The sequence below is a fragment of the Protopterus annectens genome, chromosome 3.part0 (genome assembly GCF_019279795.1).
Source record: "Protopterus annectens isolate FY-2018-M chromosome 3.part0, PAN1.0, whole genome shotgun sequence".
NCBI classification, from domain to species: domain Eukaryota; kingdom Metazoa; phylum Chordata; order Ceratodontiformes; family Protopteridae; genus Protopterus; species Protopterus annectens.
The window spans coordinates 1340836442-1340857784 of NC_056731.1; the positions used below are offsets into that span (position 1 = coordinate 1340836442).

The 21343-nt window shown below is 42.8% G+C and overlaps 1 protein-coding gene across 1 annotated transcript in view; it reads left to right on the top strand.

Annotated features, from left to right (window-relative positions):
* The window catches only part of LOC122796738 (desmoglein-2-like), a 1262885-nt gene that overhangs the window by 849772 nt on the left and 391770 nt on the right, over window positions 1–21343 (top strand). The window contains exon 6 of the mRNA XM_044065447.1: window positions 3410–3573. Coding sequence (XP_043921382.1) covers window positions 3410–3573 — 164 coding nt within the window. The remainder of the gene's footprint in view (window positions 1–3409; window positions 3574–21343) is intronic.

Sequence of the window (21343 nt, forward strand, 5' to 3'; positions counted from 1 at the left end):
ACTGGTAAAATATGGAACTCTCTCCCAAATAACATCACGCTTGCAACTTCTCTAAGTCAATTCAAAAATAGTCTAAAACTCCACTTCAAGTCACACTGGCTATGTCCTTGCTCAAACCCAGACTAGCTCTGTGCCATTAACTAAAACATAAACAACTAGCTAAGATGATAAGTACTTTGTATACTGTGATAAAGAAATATGTATCCTGTCTAACTCTATGTCATTATACTGCCTACCGTCCTTGCTAATATGTTATTAATGTTACATTTGTAGTAATCTCAGAAATAGTAATGGCAGTCTTGTACTTGTATGTAAATAGCCTATGTTTTTGTTAAGTTCTTTCAGCTCATTTACTGTACCTAATTATCAATGTAACTCTGTTGGAGCTTTTCTCCCTGGGCCTCCGCTGAAAAAGGACATGTATCCAGTCGGACCATCCCGGTTAACAAATGTAAAATAAAATAAATAAAATAAATAATAGCTGGTATACTGCAAATTGGCTTTTTTCTGCTTTGACACTTCACTGTTTTCTTTGCAGTACAGCCCCTCCCCTTTCCTGTTCTGCAGGTAGCTGCTTGCAGCCTTGTTAGCTGTTGTCAATGGCCCACTGTAGGCTCCTAGGTGTTAATTAGTCATTTGTACTCCAATTTCACTGCTGCAGCATATCCTTATTTCTTTCCTATATCCTTCCTGTTTCAGCTGCAGTGCGTACCGCGCAAACCCGTTTACCAGGTTTATTTGCGTTTTCATCTCTGTTCACATGCATAATGGGTTACCTTGTGTACTCTCAGCTAAGCATAGCTATTGGCAATTCAACACACCACTATCCTGCAGCTTTGCCTAGCTAGGGACAAACCAGTTTAGCAATGCTCCAATGTGCTTACAGCAATGGTGACACACCCCTCTCTTGATGTCATCTTTATCTCAAGGGCACACCTTGGTGTTATAACGCTACGCTGTGAGGTGCATCCTTACACCAGCGGGGAATCTGCGATTCACTCTAACTCCTCTCATTTGCATGGCATTGCCCACTAATTCCTAGCTACTGCGCATAACACCATCACAGCCCCTTAGCAACCCTTGCGCTATAGCATGGTGTAGCATGCCTGCCATTGACTATTATGGGGAAATCGTGATATGTGTTTCATTGCAGTTTTATTCTATATTTTTATATTTTCCTTGCGATCCCCTTTGAGCACCACTGCCCTGTGCTTCCACGTCGCGATAGTGCGACTATATATATTAAATGTTAATTTTATATTTTGTACATTTTTTTATGCCAATGGCTATATATTTAGCCATTGGCATATATTAACAATATAATACATATGTTTGGTCAGCTGTCATGGCTCCGATTTTATGTTTGCAAAACTGTAAACCATTTTCTACGGTTTACATTTCTGCATGCTTACACTACACCTGCACCACTTTCTAGATCACTACATACCTTCATTTGCATGCTACACTGCTGCACCTGGGGTAATTAGCATACAGGGCCCAGGAGTTGTGCGGGCATAGCATACGCAGGTAGTGCACGTGAAAACAGCTCGTACCTGAATCACTCGGCCGACATATTTGGTATTAGAACACCAACGCTATGCCTGCACCTGGCACAAGCTTCATGAATCCCAGGACAAGTATAACAGAAAAAAACTGTGTGTGTGTGTGTGTGTGTGTGTGTGTGTGTGTGTGTGTGTGTGTGTGTGTGTGTGTGTGTGTGTGTGTGTGTGTTTATGTTTCTGCGTGTGTATGTTTCTGTGTCTGTTTCTGTGTGTGTGTTTTCTGTTTGTGTGTGAATGTGAGAGAGAGTAAAGAGTGAGAGTGATCGAGCAACAGCAGCCATGAGGAGGTTTGCATACATCTCACCTCATAGGTCAAGATAGCGAGATAAAGCCTAATATAAAGGGGGAGCAAAGGCTGAAAACAGGAACACATTCCTCTTAAAAAAAAATCACAAAGTTCCTTCAATAATAGGATTTGTGTTAGCATGCATCTTTCTGAAGTTTGTGTGTGTGTGTGTGTGTGTGTGTGTGTGTGTGTGTGTGTGTGTGTGTGTGTGTGTGTGTGTGTGTGTGTGTGTTTATGTTTCTGCGTGTGTATGTTTCTGTGTCTGTTTCTGTGCGTGTGTTTTCTGTTTGTGTGTGAATGTGAGAGAGAGTAAAGAGTGAGAGTGATCGAGCAACAGCAGCCATGAGGAGGTTTGCATACATCTCACCTCATAGGTCAAGATAGCGAGATAAAACCTAATATAAAGGGGGAGCAAAGGCTGAAAACAGGAACACATTCCTCTTAAAAAAAATCACAAAGTTCCTTCAATAATAGGATTTGTGTTAGCATGCATCTTTCTGAAGTTTGTGTGTGTGTGTGTGTGTGTGTGTGTGTGTGTGTGTGTGTGTGTGTGTGTGTGTGTGTGTGTGTGTGTGTGTGTGTGTGTGTGTGTGTGTGTGTGTGTGTGTGTGTGTGTGTGTGTGTATATGAGGAGAGCAGTGAGATGATGAACCACTGGCAGCAGCAAAGAGGTTTGCGTACCTCTCGACCTTTTAGCTCAAGAAATCTAGATAAAGCCTGAAATAAAGGAGAAACAAATGCTCAAAAGTGGGACTAGACTTTAAATGTTGTACTTTTAAAAGTTACAAAGTAAGTTAAAAAACAGGATTTATGTTAACATGAATTTTCTGAAGGAAATAAAGTCTGAAAGTTAAATGTATGTCATTATTTAGTTACATCAATCCCCAATGACTGGCAAAAAAACACACATTTTAGCAGTAAGGGACCAAAAAAGAAAGCAAATATCTAGATTTTTAAATGATATATTTTAGATGTAATATGCTTCCTCTAACACCATTTACATATACTACAGCAACTCTGAAACATTAAGCAGAAGAACTATTTTACATAAAAAATATATAAAAAAATATAGTAACAAAAAAATATATAAATAAGTAAGTAAAACCCAATTTTACAGTGAGCCCACTCTAAGTGCAATATTGCCCTCCAAGGTTTGTGTTAATGTGTAATTAATGCTCTTCCAGGGGTAGAGGCAGACACTATTGCTTGCTTATTTTTCACCACATATACTGTCTTTGATGATTACCAACAGAGCACATTTTTATTGTGCTATTGTTCATAATAATTCCAGATGTACTAAAGTTAATGGGCTAATTTTGTGATATCTCTGCTTCTGGCAACATAAATATACATTCTGTAAAATACAGAGCATTCAGTAGCACTGCATTACTGGTTAATACACTTGGACATGTAGCAGAAAGCCTAATATCACAGGCTGCTGTACTGAAAAGGATCTACTTATTACTGCTGTAAGGTTCTGTTTAATGTTTCTAAAATGGAGCTCATTGGTGGTAGTTCATGATTTCTAAACACAGTAGTAATATAAAACTTTGTTTTTCAGATACACCAGTGATAAAAGTAGATGCAACAGATCGTGATGATTCTTCTACGCCAAATGCAAAGCTTTCCTACAAGATCTTATCACAAGGACCTTCCACAAAGGAACTGTTCCAAATCAACAAGCAAACAGCAGAGATATTTGCTCTCGAAGTTCTTGACAGAGAGGTAAAATTTACTCCATATATATATATATATATATATATATATATATATATATATATATACTTATATATATGGGATCCGTACAGATCCCCGACGGCACTTTCTGCCAAAGCAGAAATCACCGAACATACATAACCAAAAGTGCTGTTCACCGAAGCAGCACTTTAAGTTATGTATGCTGGTTGTGCCGGTCACACTACGGTGCGGTTAAGGGAGAATTCCTTTTTCCCCACTGTAGTGTGACCTCAGAGTGAGAATATAAAAGTAGGGGGGTGGGGGGGCTGGGTGCAGGGGGGCTTGCCCCCCTGCATAAAAGAAGATTTACTGTTTTTTTGTTTTTTTTTTTTTTGTTTTTTTTGAACGGACTTTAACAAAAGCACTTTTTCAGTGAAAGCGCTTTCATTAAAGTGCATTTCTGAAGTCATGCTAATTAAAGTAAGATTAAAAAAAGTGTTGAAACAGGATGGTATTCTATCATCTAAAAAAACATTTGTTGCTGCTGCTGCTGTTGTTGTTTCTGTTAACCATGTTGTTGTTGCTGAAGTTGTTTCTGTTATCTGTGTTGTTGTTACTGTTAACCATGTTGTTGCTGCTGTTGTTATTTCTGTTAACAGTATTGTTGTTGCTGTTGTTTCTGTTAACCATGCTGTTGTTGCTTCTGTTAACTGTGTTGTTGTTGCTGCTGCTGTTGTTGTTTCTATTAACCATGTTGTTGTTGCTGCTGCTGTTGTTTCTGTTAACTGCATTGTTGTTGCTGATGTAGATGTTTCTGTTAACCATGTTGTTGTTATTGCTGTTGTTTCTGTTAACTGTGTTGTTGTTGTAGTTGTTTCTGTTAACCATGTTGTTGTTGCTGCTGTTGTTGTTTCTGTTAACCATGTTGTTGTTGCTGCTGCTGTTGTGTCTGTTAACCATGTTGTTGTTGCTGCTGTTGTTGTTTCTGTTAACCATGTTGCTGCTGCTGTTGTTGTTTCTGTTAACCATGTTGTTGTTGTTGCTATTGTTGTTTCTGTTAACCTTGTTGCTGTCATTACTGTTGTTGTTTCTGTTAACCTTTTTATCTTACCGTATACTTCTTTAAATGGAATGCTAGTATATGAAGGGTACCAAGCCTAATGCATACATTTTTCTTTTTACTTGGGTTAAAGTCATGTTTTTCTCAGCAGTAAGCCATTAAGCATGTGATAGTTTACACATTGGATGTTGGCATTAGGCAGGCAGTGAACAGCATTACAACTACCAAGTAGCAGTTAGGATACCTTCTGTCTTCTGCTTTCCTATAATTTTTCCATGCATCTTAACTTTCAGTACTGCTAAATGCTTGTTAAATACTTGTGTACAACACACTGTACCAAACCCGAGACATGCACATATGCAGTTTTGAAAACATATAACAAAGTACAGATATACTTTCTTAACTCCAGTGTCAGAACAAGCTATCATAGCCAAAATCGAAGTAAGCTGTTAATTGGACAGGAAGCCACTGTTATTACCAAAACAGTGTGGATTTTTTCATTATTTTTGTGTTATCTCCTTACTGTGCAGTTGCCTTTGCTATACTGTTGTTTACTCCTTTCAAGTTGAACACACTAGATTATTCTGTACATATTAACACATTTTAGTTGAAGAACAACTGTATAAAATAGTTTGGGCATCGCTGATCTAGGCAACCATATTTCCCAGAAAGCACTGCACTACATGTAAAAGGTATTTTATTCATAAGGGTTACTCTCTTTTAAACTACAGCCCCCTTTAATCAAGTCAAGCGACTAGAAAATAAGCTCAGGATTTCTTCTGTCTGTCTTGCACCATGGCACGCATGCAGCTACAGAGGTCAGGTCACCAGGAACAACTAAAAAAATACCGTAGGCACTTCACCAGCAGCATATGGGATCAGATTTTAAAGATAAAGTGATTACAGAAAGCGCAGTGGATTATGCAGCTGATTTCTTGCATTCTGCCCTTAGCCTGTGAGTTGAGCACTTATCAAGCTAGGTTGACTAAAGTTTGTCTAGACATACTGATCCCAGCGATTTTTCCATCCAAAGGGAAAAATATTTAATTAGTCCCTTTTGACAATCCATCTTATGACTTGAACATTCTTGAGATTTATTGCCCATTCACTAACCTTCCTTTTGTGAGTAAGGTTGGTAAGAAAGTGGTTTTATTGCAGCTTGAATCTTATTTCATTTTCTATAACCTTTTAGTTACATTTCAGTTTGGTTATAAGAAAGGGTATAGCCATGATGCTACCTTCACTGGAGTGGTTAGTGACTTCCCCATTGCAGAGCTCTGTGCTTTTATTCAGTGTTACTATTCCTTAATCTCTTGGCTGCAGCTGCCAATGTGGATGATGAAATTCTGCTGAAGTGTCTATGGAAGAGTTGTGGTTTATTAGGAACCAGGCAAATTTTCATGGCTTGGCCATTGGTGTCCCTTTGGTAGTTTTAAATCGGAAGAACTGAATAGTATAAGATATTACACATCCAATGCAAAGGTATTTGAGTATTTGAGTTTAACTTGTTCTGGGGGACATTTTGACATTTGAAGAAGGTGTGTTATACGATGGCATAGACACAATGCAAAAATGTTCAGATTTTACTTACTTTGGGTAGACACTTTCAGAGAGCTGCAGTTCCAATAAACTGAGCCAATTTATCCTGGACTTTGTTTGTCTACAACGGTACTTGGGTGACTTGCTACCAATCTGTGGGCAGTGTCAGTGATGCATCAAGTAGCACACATCTCTGGTGCAAAAGGTTGTGAGTTTCATTTCGACAGTAAGTGGAAAGATTGCTAACACTCCCGTGTAGCATAAGTGGGGTGCTGCAATCCTGATTGAGTTATTCTTCAAATGTTAAACTGAGGGCCCATCTGCTTGAATTTGTGGTAGTTCTAGTGAATAAGATCCCATGGTACCTATCAAAATAAGTTGGGGAAATTCCATGGCTAAGCTTCCTCTACTAGTATAACATACCATTTTGTGTCTCCCATGAAAAGAGTCCACTAGCATAGTGGGGCTAACCTGCTCAACAAAGAATTAATAAAAATATGGCCTGGGATGATATCAGGCAGTCTTTCATGTGCCAACATTTTCTCTATTGGTTCTGCAGGGTTCACTACTGGACTATGCATTCCTTGTTATCACTCAAAAAAAGTCTACTTCACTTTAGAAGCCTTTATCATATTGGTAGTGACTCCACCACATGAAAACGAAGGTAGGTAACATTTTAATGGGTTTTGTAAGAATACAAAGCATACCCAAGGAGGAAATTTAAAAAAATCCAGAAGAAAGAAAGAAAGACAAGAGACTTGTGAGTATGCAGGACAGCCAATTTAAAACTCATTCATGTAAATGCAGCATCATTTAAATTTCTCCCAAGAAGATAAATGGTGTGCTTCCTGAAAAGCCTGTCAGTGCTGTATCTATTATCTATAACTGTCTGTCTTTTATAGCCAAATTTAATATTGCTGACTGATTACAATGCACCATTTTACTCATATGGGATTTTTTGATGGGCTGCAGGATTCATACACGTAGTTTTATATATGTACATGCATTCTGTGTTTAGTAGGGTGATCTATATATGTGAGTTATGGTTATGGCTGCTGACATGCAAATGCTTCTCCACATTTATGAATCACTCAAAGGAGTAATGCAATACACAGTCTGTATTATAACCATCTATACTATAAACATAATCAATCACTGCTTTAAAATTCTGGTATGGAAGCATATTAAGTTAAACAAGGTGCAGCAGGGAACATATAGTTAATAAGGTATGCGTGAGACATGCTCTGCTATCATGGTTAGCTACAGCACATAAAGAATCATGATTCATTAGGCACAATGGAAGATCTAGTGTCATTACCACTGTATGTTACTTAAGAGACTTAATGAATCATCAGCTACTATCAACTAGAGCTCTTGAGCTTGGGGGGCATCACTGAATAATGGTGGGGTGGTGTAGTTCTGGTAGCAAGTTTTCTTGCACAATAGGGAATTCAGTTGCTAGTATGGTTTTCTGGTTTTCTTGTGCTTTCCTTTTTCATTTAAGGATTTGTTTGTTTATTTTATTCTATTATAGTTTACTGCTGAAATTCAGGCCTGATCTGATGCTCAGCTCTGTTAGCTGACAACACATCAGCAAGGAAAGAAGATAGGTGCAGACTTATAGTCCGAGGCAATGCAACAATCATAGCTACATGGTTCAGATCTAGTAACTTATGTAACTGTGACCATCTCATCCCCAGATGGTGTAATATCTTTGAATTGGATGTGATCCTGGAGGCTAATTTGCATTCATACTCTATGCATGGAGCAATGTGGCTATGTAATAGAGAAAGATGGCTTACAACGTCTTACCCCATTGCATACCATTGTTAATGAATTATACAGGGCTTTGTGGTACCTTATTCTGTGACACACCAACTCTCCTACATGGTGCACAATGTTTATATATAATGTCTGCAGTTTTTAGCCTGAAGTTATGTAAAGTATGACTTCTGGTAAAATTCTAGGTAGTTTCATTCATTTAAATTCCTGAGTTACTACCTTCAACAGTAGTCAATCCCAAAATGTAATTATATGCAGAACTGGTAGCAAAATTGGCATCACATTTAAAAAAGCAACTGCATTTCACAACTGACTATAACCTCTATAAAAAGCTTCCATTTATTTAAATAGGAGAATTTAAATATGTCAACAAATTTTATTTCTGTTGCGTGAGTGACCAAACAAGCTATGCATGATTTCAAAATATCACTGATGAGTCAATAATTATGATATTACATTCAAGATATCTAGGATGCTTTACTGTGCCAGAAAACGTTTTATGGTCACAGACTTCTTGAACTGGACATTTCCATTCTGATATTTTCCACTAAAGTGATTTTTCTACATGTTTTGCTGGACTTAAGATTAGTGTATAAGCCCACAGCATACCTTTCAACCTAGAAACATCAAAAATCTGGACAAAGGCCCATGAAAAATAGATACAAATCTGTACACTGAATAACATAAAATTTGCATACATAATTAGGTAACCCCTCTCACTCCAGTGGGATTGTGGGATATCAACTTTCAAATGCAAACTGAAGAACAACCAAAATATGGCCTCGGATTGACCCAGACCCTGTAGTAATCATTTTTTTAAATGTGTTGCAATGATGTTCACTGGAAAGAGAGAAGATGATGAGGTGCCAGAGTACATGAATACCAGATGACAGGAGGTGCCAGAGTGCACAAATAGCAGATGACAGGAGGTGCCAGAGTACATGAATACCAGATGACAGGAGGTGCCAGAGTACATGAATACCAGATGACAGGAAGTGCCAGAGTACATGAATAGCAGATAACAGGAGGTGCCAGAGTACATGAATGCCAGATGATAGGAGGTGCCAAAGTAGACGAATACCAGATGACAAGAGGTGACAGAATACATGAATACCAGATAAGGAGGTGCCAGAGTATATAAATACCAGATGACAGGTGGTGCCAGAGTACATAAATACCAGATGACAGGAGGTGCCAGAGTACACAAATACCAGATGACAGGAGGTGCAAGAGTACATGAATACTAGATGTCAGAAAGTGCCAGAGTACACAAATACCAGATGACAGGGAGGTGCCAGAGTACATGAATACCAGATGACAGGAGGTGCCAGAGTATATAAATAGCAGCTGACAGGAGGTGCCAGAGTACATGAATTCCAGATGACAGGAGATGACAGAGTACATGAATATCAGATGACAGGAGGTACCAGAGTACATGAATGCCAGATGGCAGGAGGTGCCAGAGTGCACGAATACCAGATGACAGGAGGTGCCAGAGTGCATGAATGCCAGATGACAGGAGGTGCCAGAGTACATGAATGCCAGATGGCAGGAGGTGCCAGAGTACACGAATACCAGATGACAGGAGGTGCCAGAGTACATGAATGCCAGATGACAGGAGGTACCAGAGTACATGAATACCAGATGACAGGAGGTGCCAGAGTACATGAATACCAGATGACAGGAGGTGCCAAAGTACTTGAATATCAGATGACAGGAGGTGCCAGAGTATATGAATACCAGATGACAGGAGGTGCCAGAGTACTTAAATGCCAGATGACAGGAGGTGCCAGAGTAAATAAATACCAGATGACAGGAGGTGCCAGAGTACATGAATGCCAGATGACAGGAGGTACCAGAGTACATGAATACCAGATAACAGGAGGCGCCAGAGTACAAGAATACCAGGTGACAGGAGGTGCTAGAGTACATGAATACCAGATGACAGGAGGTGCAAGAGTACATGAATACCAGATGACAGGAGGTGCAAGAGTACATGAATACCAGATGACAGGAGGTGACAGAGTACATGAATACCAGATGACAGGAGGTACAAGAGTACATGAATACCAGATGACAGGAGGTATGAAGATCAGCAAACACTGGAATGAAAAATTATTTTCTAATCACAAAAAATATATAAGGAGCTCATTGTTTTCATTGCACCCCAAACTGTGTTTATCATACAGTAAAAAACATAATTTCTCTTAATTTATAATCTGGTTTATATATTCATCACAGTTATGTATTATTGATATAGGAAATTATTCTGTTCAAAACTTTATCTGATTCATCCATATTTTCAGCAAGAAAACTATGACAAATGTTTCAATGTAGTTGGGATTTGATTAGTGTGGGTGTGCATAATTTAAAGGTAATACATAATAGAAGGTAGCTTTTATACTGGAACAGTGTATATGAACACATTGATGAATACTGGCACTTAAGGTATGAACAGACACATCATAAAAATTCTGATGACGCAATTCCTACTGAAAATCAACTGTAACAACACATCTAAGACAAGAATCATTACTTCTGCATCAGACCACAAAGGACATCATGTAGCTCATGAACTTTATTAAGTGACCATGGCAAGTTTTAAGCATTTTGCCTCAAAGTAGCTCACCTGAAAAGGATTGCTATAAAATACACCAGTATACCACTGATAATTACGCAATTTAATATATTTTTTAAAGTGTGAGTACTTAGTTTGAATTTATGTATGATACTCACTTGTAATAGCAATGTACTGTGCAAGTATGACATATCACTATTTCAGTAAAAGTCAAGCACCATAACTTACTAAATAACTGAACGTATTGATATTCTGAAACCTTCATGCCCACTTCTCATCTGATAAACATATTATAATCAATTCTTCTATGAAAATACACAGACTGTGCTACTGAAGATCTGCTCACTGGATAAACAAAGCAAATTTAATTACGATGTCAGTCTGTGCCTTAATTTCTTCACCGCTAATCTGCAGTGTTTTAATCACTGTTCCTATAATTAATTTTCATAGTGTTTCACATTTTCTTTCAATAGTAATATGCATAATGCCTGTCTCTTTTATAAAGCATATAATTATGAAGATGCATGTGTTTTGTTACATTATTAGATAATAAATCTAACAAATACATGAAAACAACATTGCAATGTTAGACAAAGGGCAGGATTCACAAAGGCTTGCACAGAGTGTAAGAGACGTGCAGCACTCCATGCAAGCCTCGCGATCCAGGAACAGCCCTAAACTCCGTGTAAGAGACCAGCTAAAATGTCTCTTACACGGACTAGGCGTGGACATGCTAAATACCTCACTTGCATCCGAAAGGTATGCAAATGAGGTATATTAGCGATCCACGAAGCAGAAACCAGTCCGTGTAGGAGAAGTTTTAGCTGCAGAAATGTACTCAGTTGACAACTGAGTACATTTCTGCAAAATCCACAACGGAGCGATGTCAGCTCCAAAAAAAGGTTGCATATGATTCAGGCAGCATGCCAATGGCCAAATATGTGACCATTGGCAAGATAACCCGATGCAAAAATATTAAAAATATAATTTTTCTTTTCGGCGATCGCCCATGTTTAAACCCAGCGCAGCCCCGCGCAAATGGACTGCGCTGTATAAAACCATAAAAAAGAAGGTTATAAACCCACAAATGTGGGTCTCATGCAATACATGGAATGACAATGCAGGGACCAGCAGACTAAAACCAACATGGCCACCGTGTAGTGGTTGCTAAGGAGGGAAGCTGAGTCTAAGACATGTAACTAAGCATTAGTAGGCAATCTCATGTAAGTGAGGGTTCGGATACTGAATCTCACAGTCACATACCAAATGAGCACAGTCTGAGTAGTGTAAGAGATACAAAAGGGGGAGGAATAGAGTAGGAGATAAGTGACATCACAGGGGGGAATGGTAGAAAGAAATACAGTTCATTGGAGGCCAGTGTAACATGACAGATGACAGGCACAGATCAGGGAAAGAGGTGTGCCACTAGATAAGTCATGGAAAGTCAAGAAATGGAAGGTGTACACTGTTACCTACACCAAAGTTTCTTGCTGGCCGTGCATGCGCATGTGTGCGCGCCATGAAGCGTGAGTAGGACAGCGTGCGCGCGTGTAAGGCAGTGTGAGCATGTGGGAGCGTGTTGGGAGATGTTTAACACTGTTTGTGCGGGTGTGCGCGCGTGTAAGGCAGGCTGAGTATGTTGGAGGCTGTTGGCAGACGTGTAACAGTGTTTGCGCGGGTATACGCATGTTTAAACCTGAATAAGTAGATTCTGAACCGTGTAAGCATGTGTGTGCGCGTGTAAGCCACTGTGAGCGTGTTTCAGATAGTATGCAAGTTGCTCCCCCCTGAGGAAACAGAGAGGAAAAAGGAAGCAACAGAATTAATAGGAAGCTAGCAGGGATAACTGCTGAAGATAGCAGGTGAAAACAATTAGAAGCAGGCAATTACACAGGCAGAATAGTAGCCCAGCCCAGCACTTAAAACTCTGCAAACAGTAGTGCAGAATGTTTCCATTAAGAGACACTGCAAGACAGGAGTAAGCTAATAGAAGTGAAAACTGAAAAAGCTTCACTCAGAGCAGAAATGTTAGGGGCTGCCATAGCTGTCACAATGAGACATAGGCGACTTGTTGAGGGTGGTGACAATGCAGATGGTGCCAGACAACCCACAGTGAGGAGACGGAGAAGAGTGTACAGGCCCAGGGTCACCTACCATGGGTTACATGAGCTGGAGATAGTAGAGCGCTATAGAGTGGACAGAGAGCTCCTGCAGCAAATTGTTGAGCTGTGCAGGCCACGCCTCACAGACAGAACCAACAGAGGGGAACCCATCCCAGTGGAAACCAAGGTATGTGTTGGCCTAAGAATACTAGCAACAGGTACCTTCCAGAGACCAACTGGCGATATGATGGGGATATCACAGGCATCAGCCTCCAGGGTACTACACCAGTTCCTGGATGCCATGTCAGCACATGTCGGTGATCATGTATATTTCCCCAATGCCCATGAGGTATTGGCCAGCAATATGCATCTCTTCCACCAAATAGCGGAATACCCTGAGGTACTGGGTACTATAGACTGCACGCACATATGCATCAAAGCACCAGCCGGTAAGCGGGGTAGGGCCTACATTAACCACAAGGGCTTCTCCTCCATCAACTGCCAGGTCGTGTGTGATGCCCAGGGCATAATAATGAATGTGTGTGCTGGCTGCCCTGGGAGTTATCACGATTCCCACATCTGGCATTTGACGCAGCTGTACCAGACAATTGCCATTGGGGACATCCCACACGGACACCTAGTGGGGGATGCAGGTTATGCACTGGAGCCATGGCTGATGACACCCATCAGAAACGCACACACACCTGAACAGGAACGCCATAATGAGGCACATGCACAAACACGTAATGTGATAGAGCGTGTGTTTGGGCTGCTCAAGTCACGGTTCCGGTGTCTGGACACATCTGGTGGAGCCTTGCAGTACACACCAACTACATGTACCCAAATTGTCATGGTATGTGCTATGCTACATAATATGATCTTGCGAAAACAGCTGCAGCAGGACCAGCATAGGCCCGGGCCAAACAGCCCCCCACCATTGCCAAGGCCATCACAGGCAGAGCGTGACTCGGAGGAGGAACAACCTGAGCCTGCCCCAGTAGGCAGAAGGAGGCGTGCCCAGTATGCCCTGGCCTTGGCAAAGAGGCAACGCATAGCACATACACTGGCTCAGTAGGAACCCTTGGAATGATACCCCTCTCTGACTCACTCATATAGTAACAGGGATGCCTAACATGACACAACCTGCTCTCAAACATGTACAGGGAGTGTAGTATGTGCATCTGACAGAGGCAGCCCTGCAGCACCACCTGAGGCATGATTGCCATGTGTTAAGCAATGTAACACCATCTAGTATATGCAAACATGAAGACCCTGCCTAACATCTCACCCTCACCAAGCATGATGCCACACTATGAAGACAAGAAGATCAAGTACAATAATTGGCTGAAGTAATGCAGTCAGTCAAAGGGAAGCCAATGTGTTACAGGCTGGGAAGATATGAGGAGTTTGACATGATGCACCACCTGCTAGGGGTGGCATGCACCTATCATGCCATGCCCCATGGATACTGGCAAAGGCTGTCAGTACCCACAGCATGCCCTGAATAGGTAAGTCTCAAAACACAAACCCAACCTCATAGGTTCTACAAGGGATAGGAACCTAGATGTAATACTACCCCATGACAGATGTATAAACAGTAAGATGTGTGCAGTGTAAACGCACACAGTAAGGAGAATGTAGATACCAGTCCTGTAATAGAGAACTGGGCAAGGCTCACATCAGCACCCTAACACTACCAGGTCACACCTCATACTGTGCTGTACAGCCGCAAAACATGGAACAAGCTACAAAAGGAGGGTGACTAGCAAGAAATGGCAAGGATAACCACACCCCCATGTTGGTACCACAACAAGAAGCAGCATGGAATATCCATGGTCAAATACCAATGGCTAAAACTGCCTCGCAGTATATAGCCTGCTGCAGACCACTGTCCTAATACCAGGAACAGCACCTGGCCTATGTCGGAATACATGAATATATCAAGCCCCCCAAACCACATTATATTGCCTGACTGAAAATACCCAGACATACATCAGTAGCATTGTACTAGCACCAACACAGTAGGAGAAAATTACCCAGATTCCATAAACCAAAATGCCCAGGAACAATGTACTACTCCCACAAGAGGGGTAAGCATACTGGATGTGATAATCAGCAACATGTGTAATGGATGGCAAGATGAGAAGTGTACCCCTCACTGGTAAGACCAGACCATAGAGTAAGCACACTGGATATACACACCCTGACCCCAGTCCCTGGCCAGAATACCACAGTGAAAAACATGTGTAAAGTATAGGTTGCAGCCCTCAAAACCGATGTTGAATCCACAAAAGGCCCTGTGCAAGTGCAGAATATGTGACACACCACAGAACATGTTATACAGGCATTCCATGAACACAGCCAGGAATGCTTGGAGTATGCAATCACAAATAACAACAACACACAATGCCATACACGCAGGCATCTGGCATGCTGGCCTCCAGCCATTACCAAACCATGCAAGAGAATGAGGAAGATACCACATGATAGAGCAAACATAGAAAGGGAAGTAATCACTGACCAGTAGTATGGCAACAACATATGTCCACACATACAATCCACTAAGTCCAGCCACAACAAGTATAATCTATGAATCCAGAGGCAATGTGATGCCAGTACCAAGTACACAGACAACCACAACACCCCCCAATAAATACAAACATATGTGATAGATGGAGACATGTACCCAAAGCAGAGGTTGAGCTCCAACAACTCAGTACTGTCAACACTAGTCAGGAGGAGAAGGTAACCACATACACCACAAACCCAGTCCCACATAGACCTACCACAACTGTAAACCAAACACATAAACACAGACAAATATTCCCGGAGGCCTTAATTACAAACACACCACACCAACAGACACCTCCAAAGTAGATCACAAGCAATCACAACCTTCAAACATAGCACATGCAACGAATAGTACGCAAAGCTGGTGTGCCAAATAGTCACAGGCCTGAAGGAGAAACAACATGCCTGATACAGTCATAATAGGTGTCTGTATAGGCAGACACACAGCTGTCCCACTCACCAGACTGAACAAGGGAAAGGGTAGAGTAAGCTGCTTGTAGGTAGCCACAAAATTCCACTTAACACAAGTATGCAGGTCACCCCAAAGCAAGCAGAAATATGATGCACTCAATGTCCATGCTGGTGTGAATTACCTGAGATGTACCTCCCTGGTCAACATCAAATGAGACATGGATGGTCCCTCCAAGTATGTACCCCAGGGCGGGATGACACTGGCTGTGTGCAGCATCCAACCCTCACCAAGAATGATGCCACAGTACAAACACAGAATGCTCATGTTTAACAGCTGGCACAGTTACAGCTGTCAGTCCAAGAGGGTGTAATGTGTGTCTGCTTGAGATGTCAAGCATGACAAGCCATGCTGCTGTTACAGGGGTGGCTGTCAGCTGTTACCCGTGTGCATCTGGATACTGGATAAGGCCTTTGCCACCTCCATAGAGCCGTATGTAGGCAAGGCCAAAAAGACTACCCACCACCCTAGAAAACATAAGTGGTAGGAAACATAAGGGTAATGCTGACCAATGCCAGATGTGTAAACTGCAATATGCATGCCCCTGAGGCACTTCCCATTATGGAGAACATTGATGCCTGTCCAGTGACAGAAGCCTGCTGCAGGCCTAGTGATAGCACACCAGCACTACTAGGTTATACCACATACCATGTGTTATGGCCCCAACACCTGCACCAAGACATCAAAGGAGGGGGAGTATCCATATGCAGCACCGACACCCATATAGCCAGGTAACTGACAATGCACAAAGCAGCGTACACCACCCATGTGCACATAACTGTAGTCAAAACTGCTGTACAGTCTGTAGCATGCAACAGACCACACTCTCAAACACAAGAACCCCACCCAGACATCCGAAGACACTGGACAGTATGGATGTCCCACCAAATACCAGACAAGGTACACAAAGTACCACATAGGTGTCAAACCATTATGTATGCAAGGAGTCATCAGGGACCTAGGGACACAGGTCGACATTAATCTGTCATGTGACAGCCACAATGCCAATGTGGCTATGAAGACTGTTGATACTGGACACCGTATCATGAAAGGATTCACACCAACATCAACAGAGGTCACTGTGTCGCTGTACTGTTCCCTTATCAGACCCATAATCTAGTACAATGACTCATATGGGATGTACCATACGTGACACCTGCAGCGGTTCGGAAGACCTCATAGTTACCCCACCAACAGCATAAAGGGTGTGAAATATATGTCATATGCTGCCTGGCTGTAGACACCCCAGCTGACTGCAGTCACACACTGCCTACACAGAGGCATTGTATGTCTGTTGTACCAGGCCATGTCCAACACAGGAGTAATGGACATGCTACACCACAGGAAATCAAAGCCATTGGAGCTGTGAGAGTCACAGATGTCAACCTCAACACATAATGAAATAAGATGTGCTGGAGGGACAGATACATAACCCATAGGCTCCCCACACCCAGAAACAGGATCCCAATCCATAGTAGGCAGAGCCCCTCACTGACACCCCTCAACAGGAATATTGCCAAGTGGATGGATGACCGTACATGTATACTGGGGGTCCCCACTCTGTCACGACCAGACAGAGGCACAGTGAAGAACCTCATAAATGGCCATAATTGAACATAGCAAGGGGTGGCGAAAGACACACACACTCTAGCTAGGCTTACTAATGGCCTAGGGTGTCTAGCCTACTATGAACCCATGAACCTATGAAGATACAACACGTACAGGACACTAAGGATAATCACAAGGTTTACCCAACTGATGGTAGGAACCATGTTGGGCATCCACAGATATGCTCCGAATCACACAGATATTACAAACAACATGCCAAACACACACACATATTGCTAACATACAACCTGTCAGGTGCAGTGCAAACACCCCCCCCCCCGAGTGCAAAATACCTATCCCAGCAGATGGTCCCCTGACATTGCAGATGCTGAGGTAACAGCCATAATCTGCAAAGCAGAACACACAGCAGCAAAGGTATGTGATGGTGTCCTGTGCTGAGGCCAACATGGACCCCAAGAGTAATGGAATGCAAAATCACACTACTGGCCAATGTCAGCCTTACCACAGGATATGTACCCAAAGATCAGTGTACAACAACAGTGGTCCATCACAACAAAGGTGTTGCCTGAATGGATACTCCAAACTACCACCCCAGGATCCTGACAAGCTTGTTCTGCACAGCTATAAAAAGGATCAGTATGTACCGCAGACAGAAGGCTAATGTGGACCTACTGATACTGGACCCTACACACTGTGGCTGTTGTAACTGCAGAACCGGCCCCTAAACATGTCTGACCCATTTGAAGCAGTCATTAAGGTCATTGATGAGGGCTATGTGGTCCACACAGTGTAGCTGGACCGTGCACATGCTTCTAGACAATACCATACGTGTTCAGTGTGGATATGTTCACCAGCTTAAATATACACCCCTATGTCAGTAGAGAGGTTGCAAAGCAGACCAAGGACAGAACTGACATGGTCAGACATGCCGCATCCATGTCAGACTACAAAGCAGATATGAGTGGCATCCCACAAGGCCTGATCTTGGCCCCCCCCACCCCCGTTCTGTATACATGTCCCATAGGTATAGGCCAACATGGAAGGACTGTGACTGAGCATGTATGCAGAGGAGTACAAACAGCCCACCATATCCAACCCCCAGCTGACACAAGCAACCCACAAAAGGGCCACCTACATTCAGACAACTGTAGCCATAGCCATGTCAGCAAGCTAATTGCAGAAGTGTGTATAGACAACCACCATGGATATACAGTAAGTGCCCACAAATTACCACACAGGTGTTAACCCATGAGGCACCTAACATGTAATGTGAGACCTGGGTACAAAAGGTGATAAATATCCTGCACTGGACAAACATGTGTCTGTAGTGTTCGCAGAAACATGTACCATATACCCACCCAAACATGAAGGCTGGCAGATGTAGATAAGGGGAACTCACTCTGGCTCTGCAGCCATCCTCCATCAGCATCACAACTGACTACAATAGCCCCTGTGGGATATACCACAGCAGACACCTCCAACAACTGTAAAGTCCACAACAGTACCCCACCAGGGGTAGCAAAGAGCCTGAACAGATGCCATGTGTTGCCTGAGTAAACAAACTGCAGCCCCACACACCGCCATCCTTCCCAGCTACAGGAAAGCTGTGCCTGATGTATGAAGCCATGTCCAACCTGGAATGAATGAACATGTTGCACCTTGTACAATCTGAATGGCAGTGAGCTATGCACATGAGAGACCTGAACCCCAGCACTGACATACATAAGACAAGCTGTACAGAATGATCCATAACACAGAAGGCACCCCCACACTTCAGTAAACTCCTGGTACAGGTCAGCCAGAGTGCCACATATCGACACCCCTCAAGAGGCATCCTGATGAGTGTATGGGAGATGGTAGGCTACCCTGGGTATCACTGTTATGTCAGAGGTAGACAGAGGCACAGTATACCAACCATGACATATGTAATGGCAAACTCCAGTTACAATGTGTGTCGAAGGACAAACATCCTGTGACTACCATCAGAAATGGCCTACAGAATATCGCTAGTGTTTGCCAATGTCCACCCATGTTGTGGAATACACTAGCAATGTTGGATGAGCCTGGTGTAGGTAGTCCATATCTGAACATATTGCAACATGGTCATATGTGCACAACTGGCCCCTACACAGTCTGTTGTGCTCACTATGAAGATGTCAAGCAGTGATAGGACTAAAGCCCAGGATACTGTCCACTACAGTGAAAGTACCGAACCAGTGCACTATACGGTACTACAGTGTTAGGTCATTATGAAAGTATGTTGAGAACTGTCTGCAAAGTATCCCATGCAATTCCTGCAGGCACAGTATAATCCCTGTTGTGGCAGACATGAAGCAGTTGGCCAGTTAGTACACAACATGACACCCAGCACACAATCATAAACGTGCGATAATGTTGAAGGTCACACACACCCAAATATGTGTTGGACTTCAGAGTGCAACATATGGAAAGCTCACACTGGGCATGCTCGCACACTTTGATAAATGAGGCATATGTCAGACAACACGCCATGGAAAGGCTGAACTGGGCATGCTCACACACTTAGGCCATATCTCCGTGTAGCAGTTGGCCACACATATCTGGTATTTGTACGTGTCAGTTCAGGAACCAACCACAACACAGCAATCAGCCCAGTGCACACAGTAAATGACCACAGAGACATAAGTGATATAGTGGATCGCCGTCATATGCAAACATCTGCCACAGATACACAAGTTGGTCATAGGAACATGGAATGCTATGGCAATAAAGACCTGCAAACAGTAGAACAGCACAACAAATATTGTGCATCCGACAATTGAACATATGGGTGTAGAGGTCAATACTAGGCTTCTTGCCCCAGGAATGACAGCTCAGCCAGAGTGTGCTTGGCATCTGCATCCCCAGGATAGTAGGCTACCATGCCACTGTAAAGTAGGTCACAGAAGGCAACATGTGAGGCTAGTGAGCTGTGCCTCTGTCAAGCAGGGGCACCGTGGAGGTCTCAGGGATTGAATGTGCTAAGCCACAGCCATGTTGTCGGTGTGTGCTGTGAGAGGGTTGCCGAGGATCTCTGACAGTAGGTGTCCATCAATAACAGACTGAGGGGAGCCCTATCTGCATTCTCTGGATGATTCCACTATCAACACTGTGTTGTAATGAGTATGTGTGAATGAAGTGCCGTGCTGGAACCGTCCGCAGATGTCCTCCCTCTGTGGGCTACAGCTCTGCAATGTATTAGGTCACTCTGTCTGTTGAATGACGCATATATGGCTGGTGTACAGCTGACAGGTGTCTTGTTGTGGAGCAGTCATGGGTATATGTGGGATAGCATGACCAATGCAAACTGTACACATGCTCATAGGATGCAAGTGTCAAGGATTATGCTGAGTGGCCAGTATAGTCCTCCAGCATGGGTCCTCTGAAGTCATCCACCCCAGTCTACACAAGTGTAGAGTCTGCTTGTGCTAAACACAGTTTGTGTGCAGTGACAACCTTGCCTGGGGGTGGAGATGAGATATGGATGTCCAGGGAAAGGTGGTCATGGTCAGATATCAACAATGGTGGTCTACCTCTGGTGTGGAACAGTGAGTACCCACGTTGCAGATGGACAGGTGCAATATGTATTCACCCATGTGGCTGTGGTGTGTGGTTCTGCCATAGCACATGGACCCACAAATTGTAGTGGCTGTAGGGTAAAGTGGTAGAGGCCTGAGTAGTTCTCACACACAATATGCCTGTACCTGATGTTAACAACTGGAATGGTGTATGTGAATACCTACATATCCTGGCACTGTTCCCAGGGAAGCTAAGTGTGTGCCCTGGATGTGGGTGTGGTGTTCTGGACTGGTTGTGTTGTGTGTTACAGGTCCTGTGGTCCCAAAGCATGGTATAGAACATAACCTGCCAGTGCGATATGCATATCTGACCCTGACGTAGGTGGCTGCAAATGCATATATATGCTATCCCCCACCTGACAGGTAGCACTACATCTACATACCTCTGTGGAAATAAAGATGTCAGCACCCTAGAAATACTGCAAGTGCAGAACAGATGCCCAGTAATTCAGATAGTGTGCTCCGCTAATGCGTCTCTCTCAAGTGTCATAATATAGTTAGGTAGGGGTTCGAATCCTGCAAATGCTCAGTGTGTGTGTGAGTGAGTGGGGT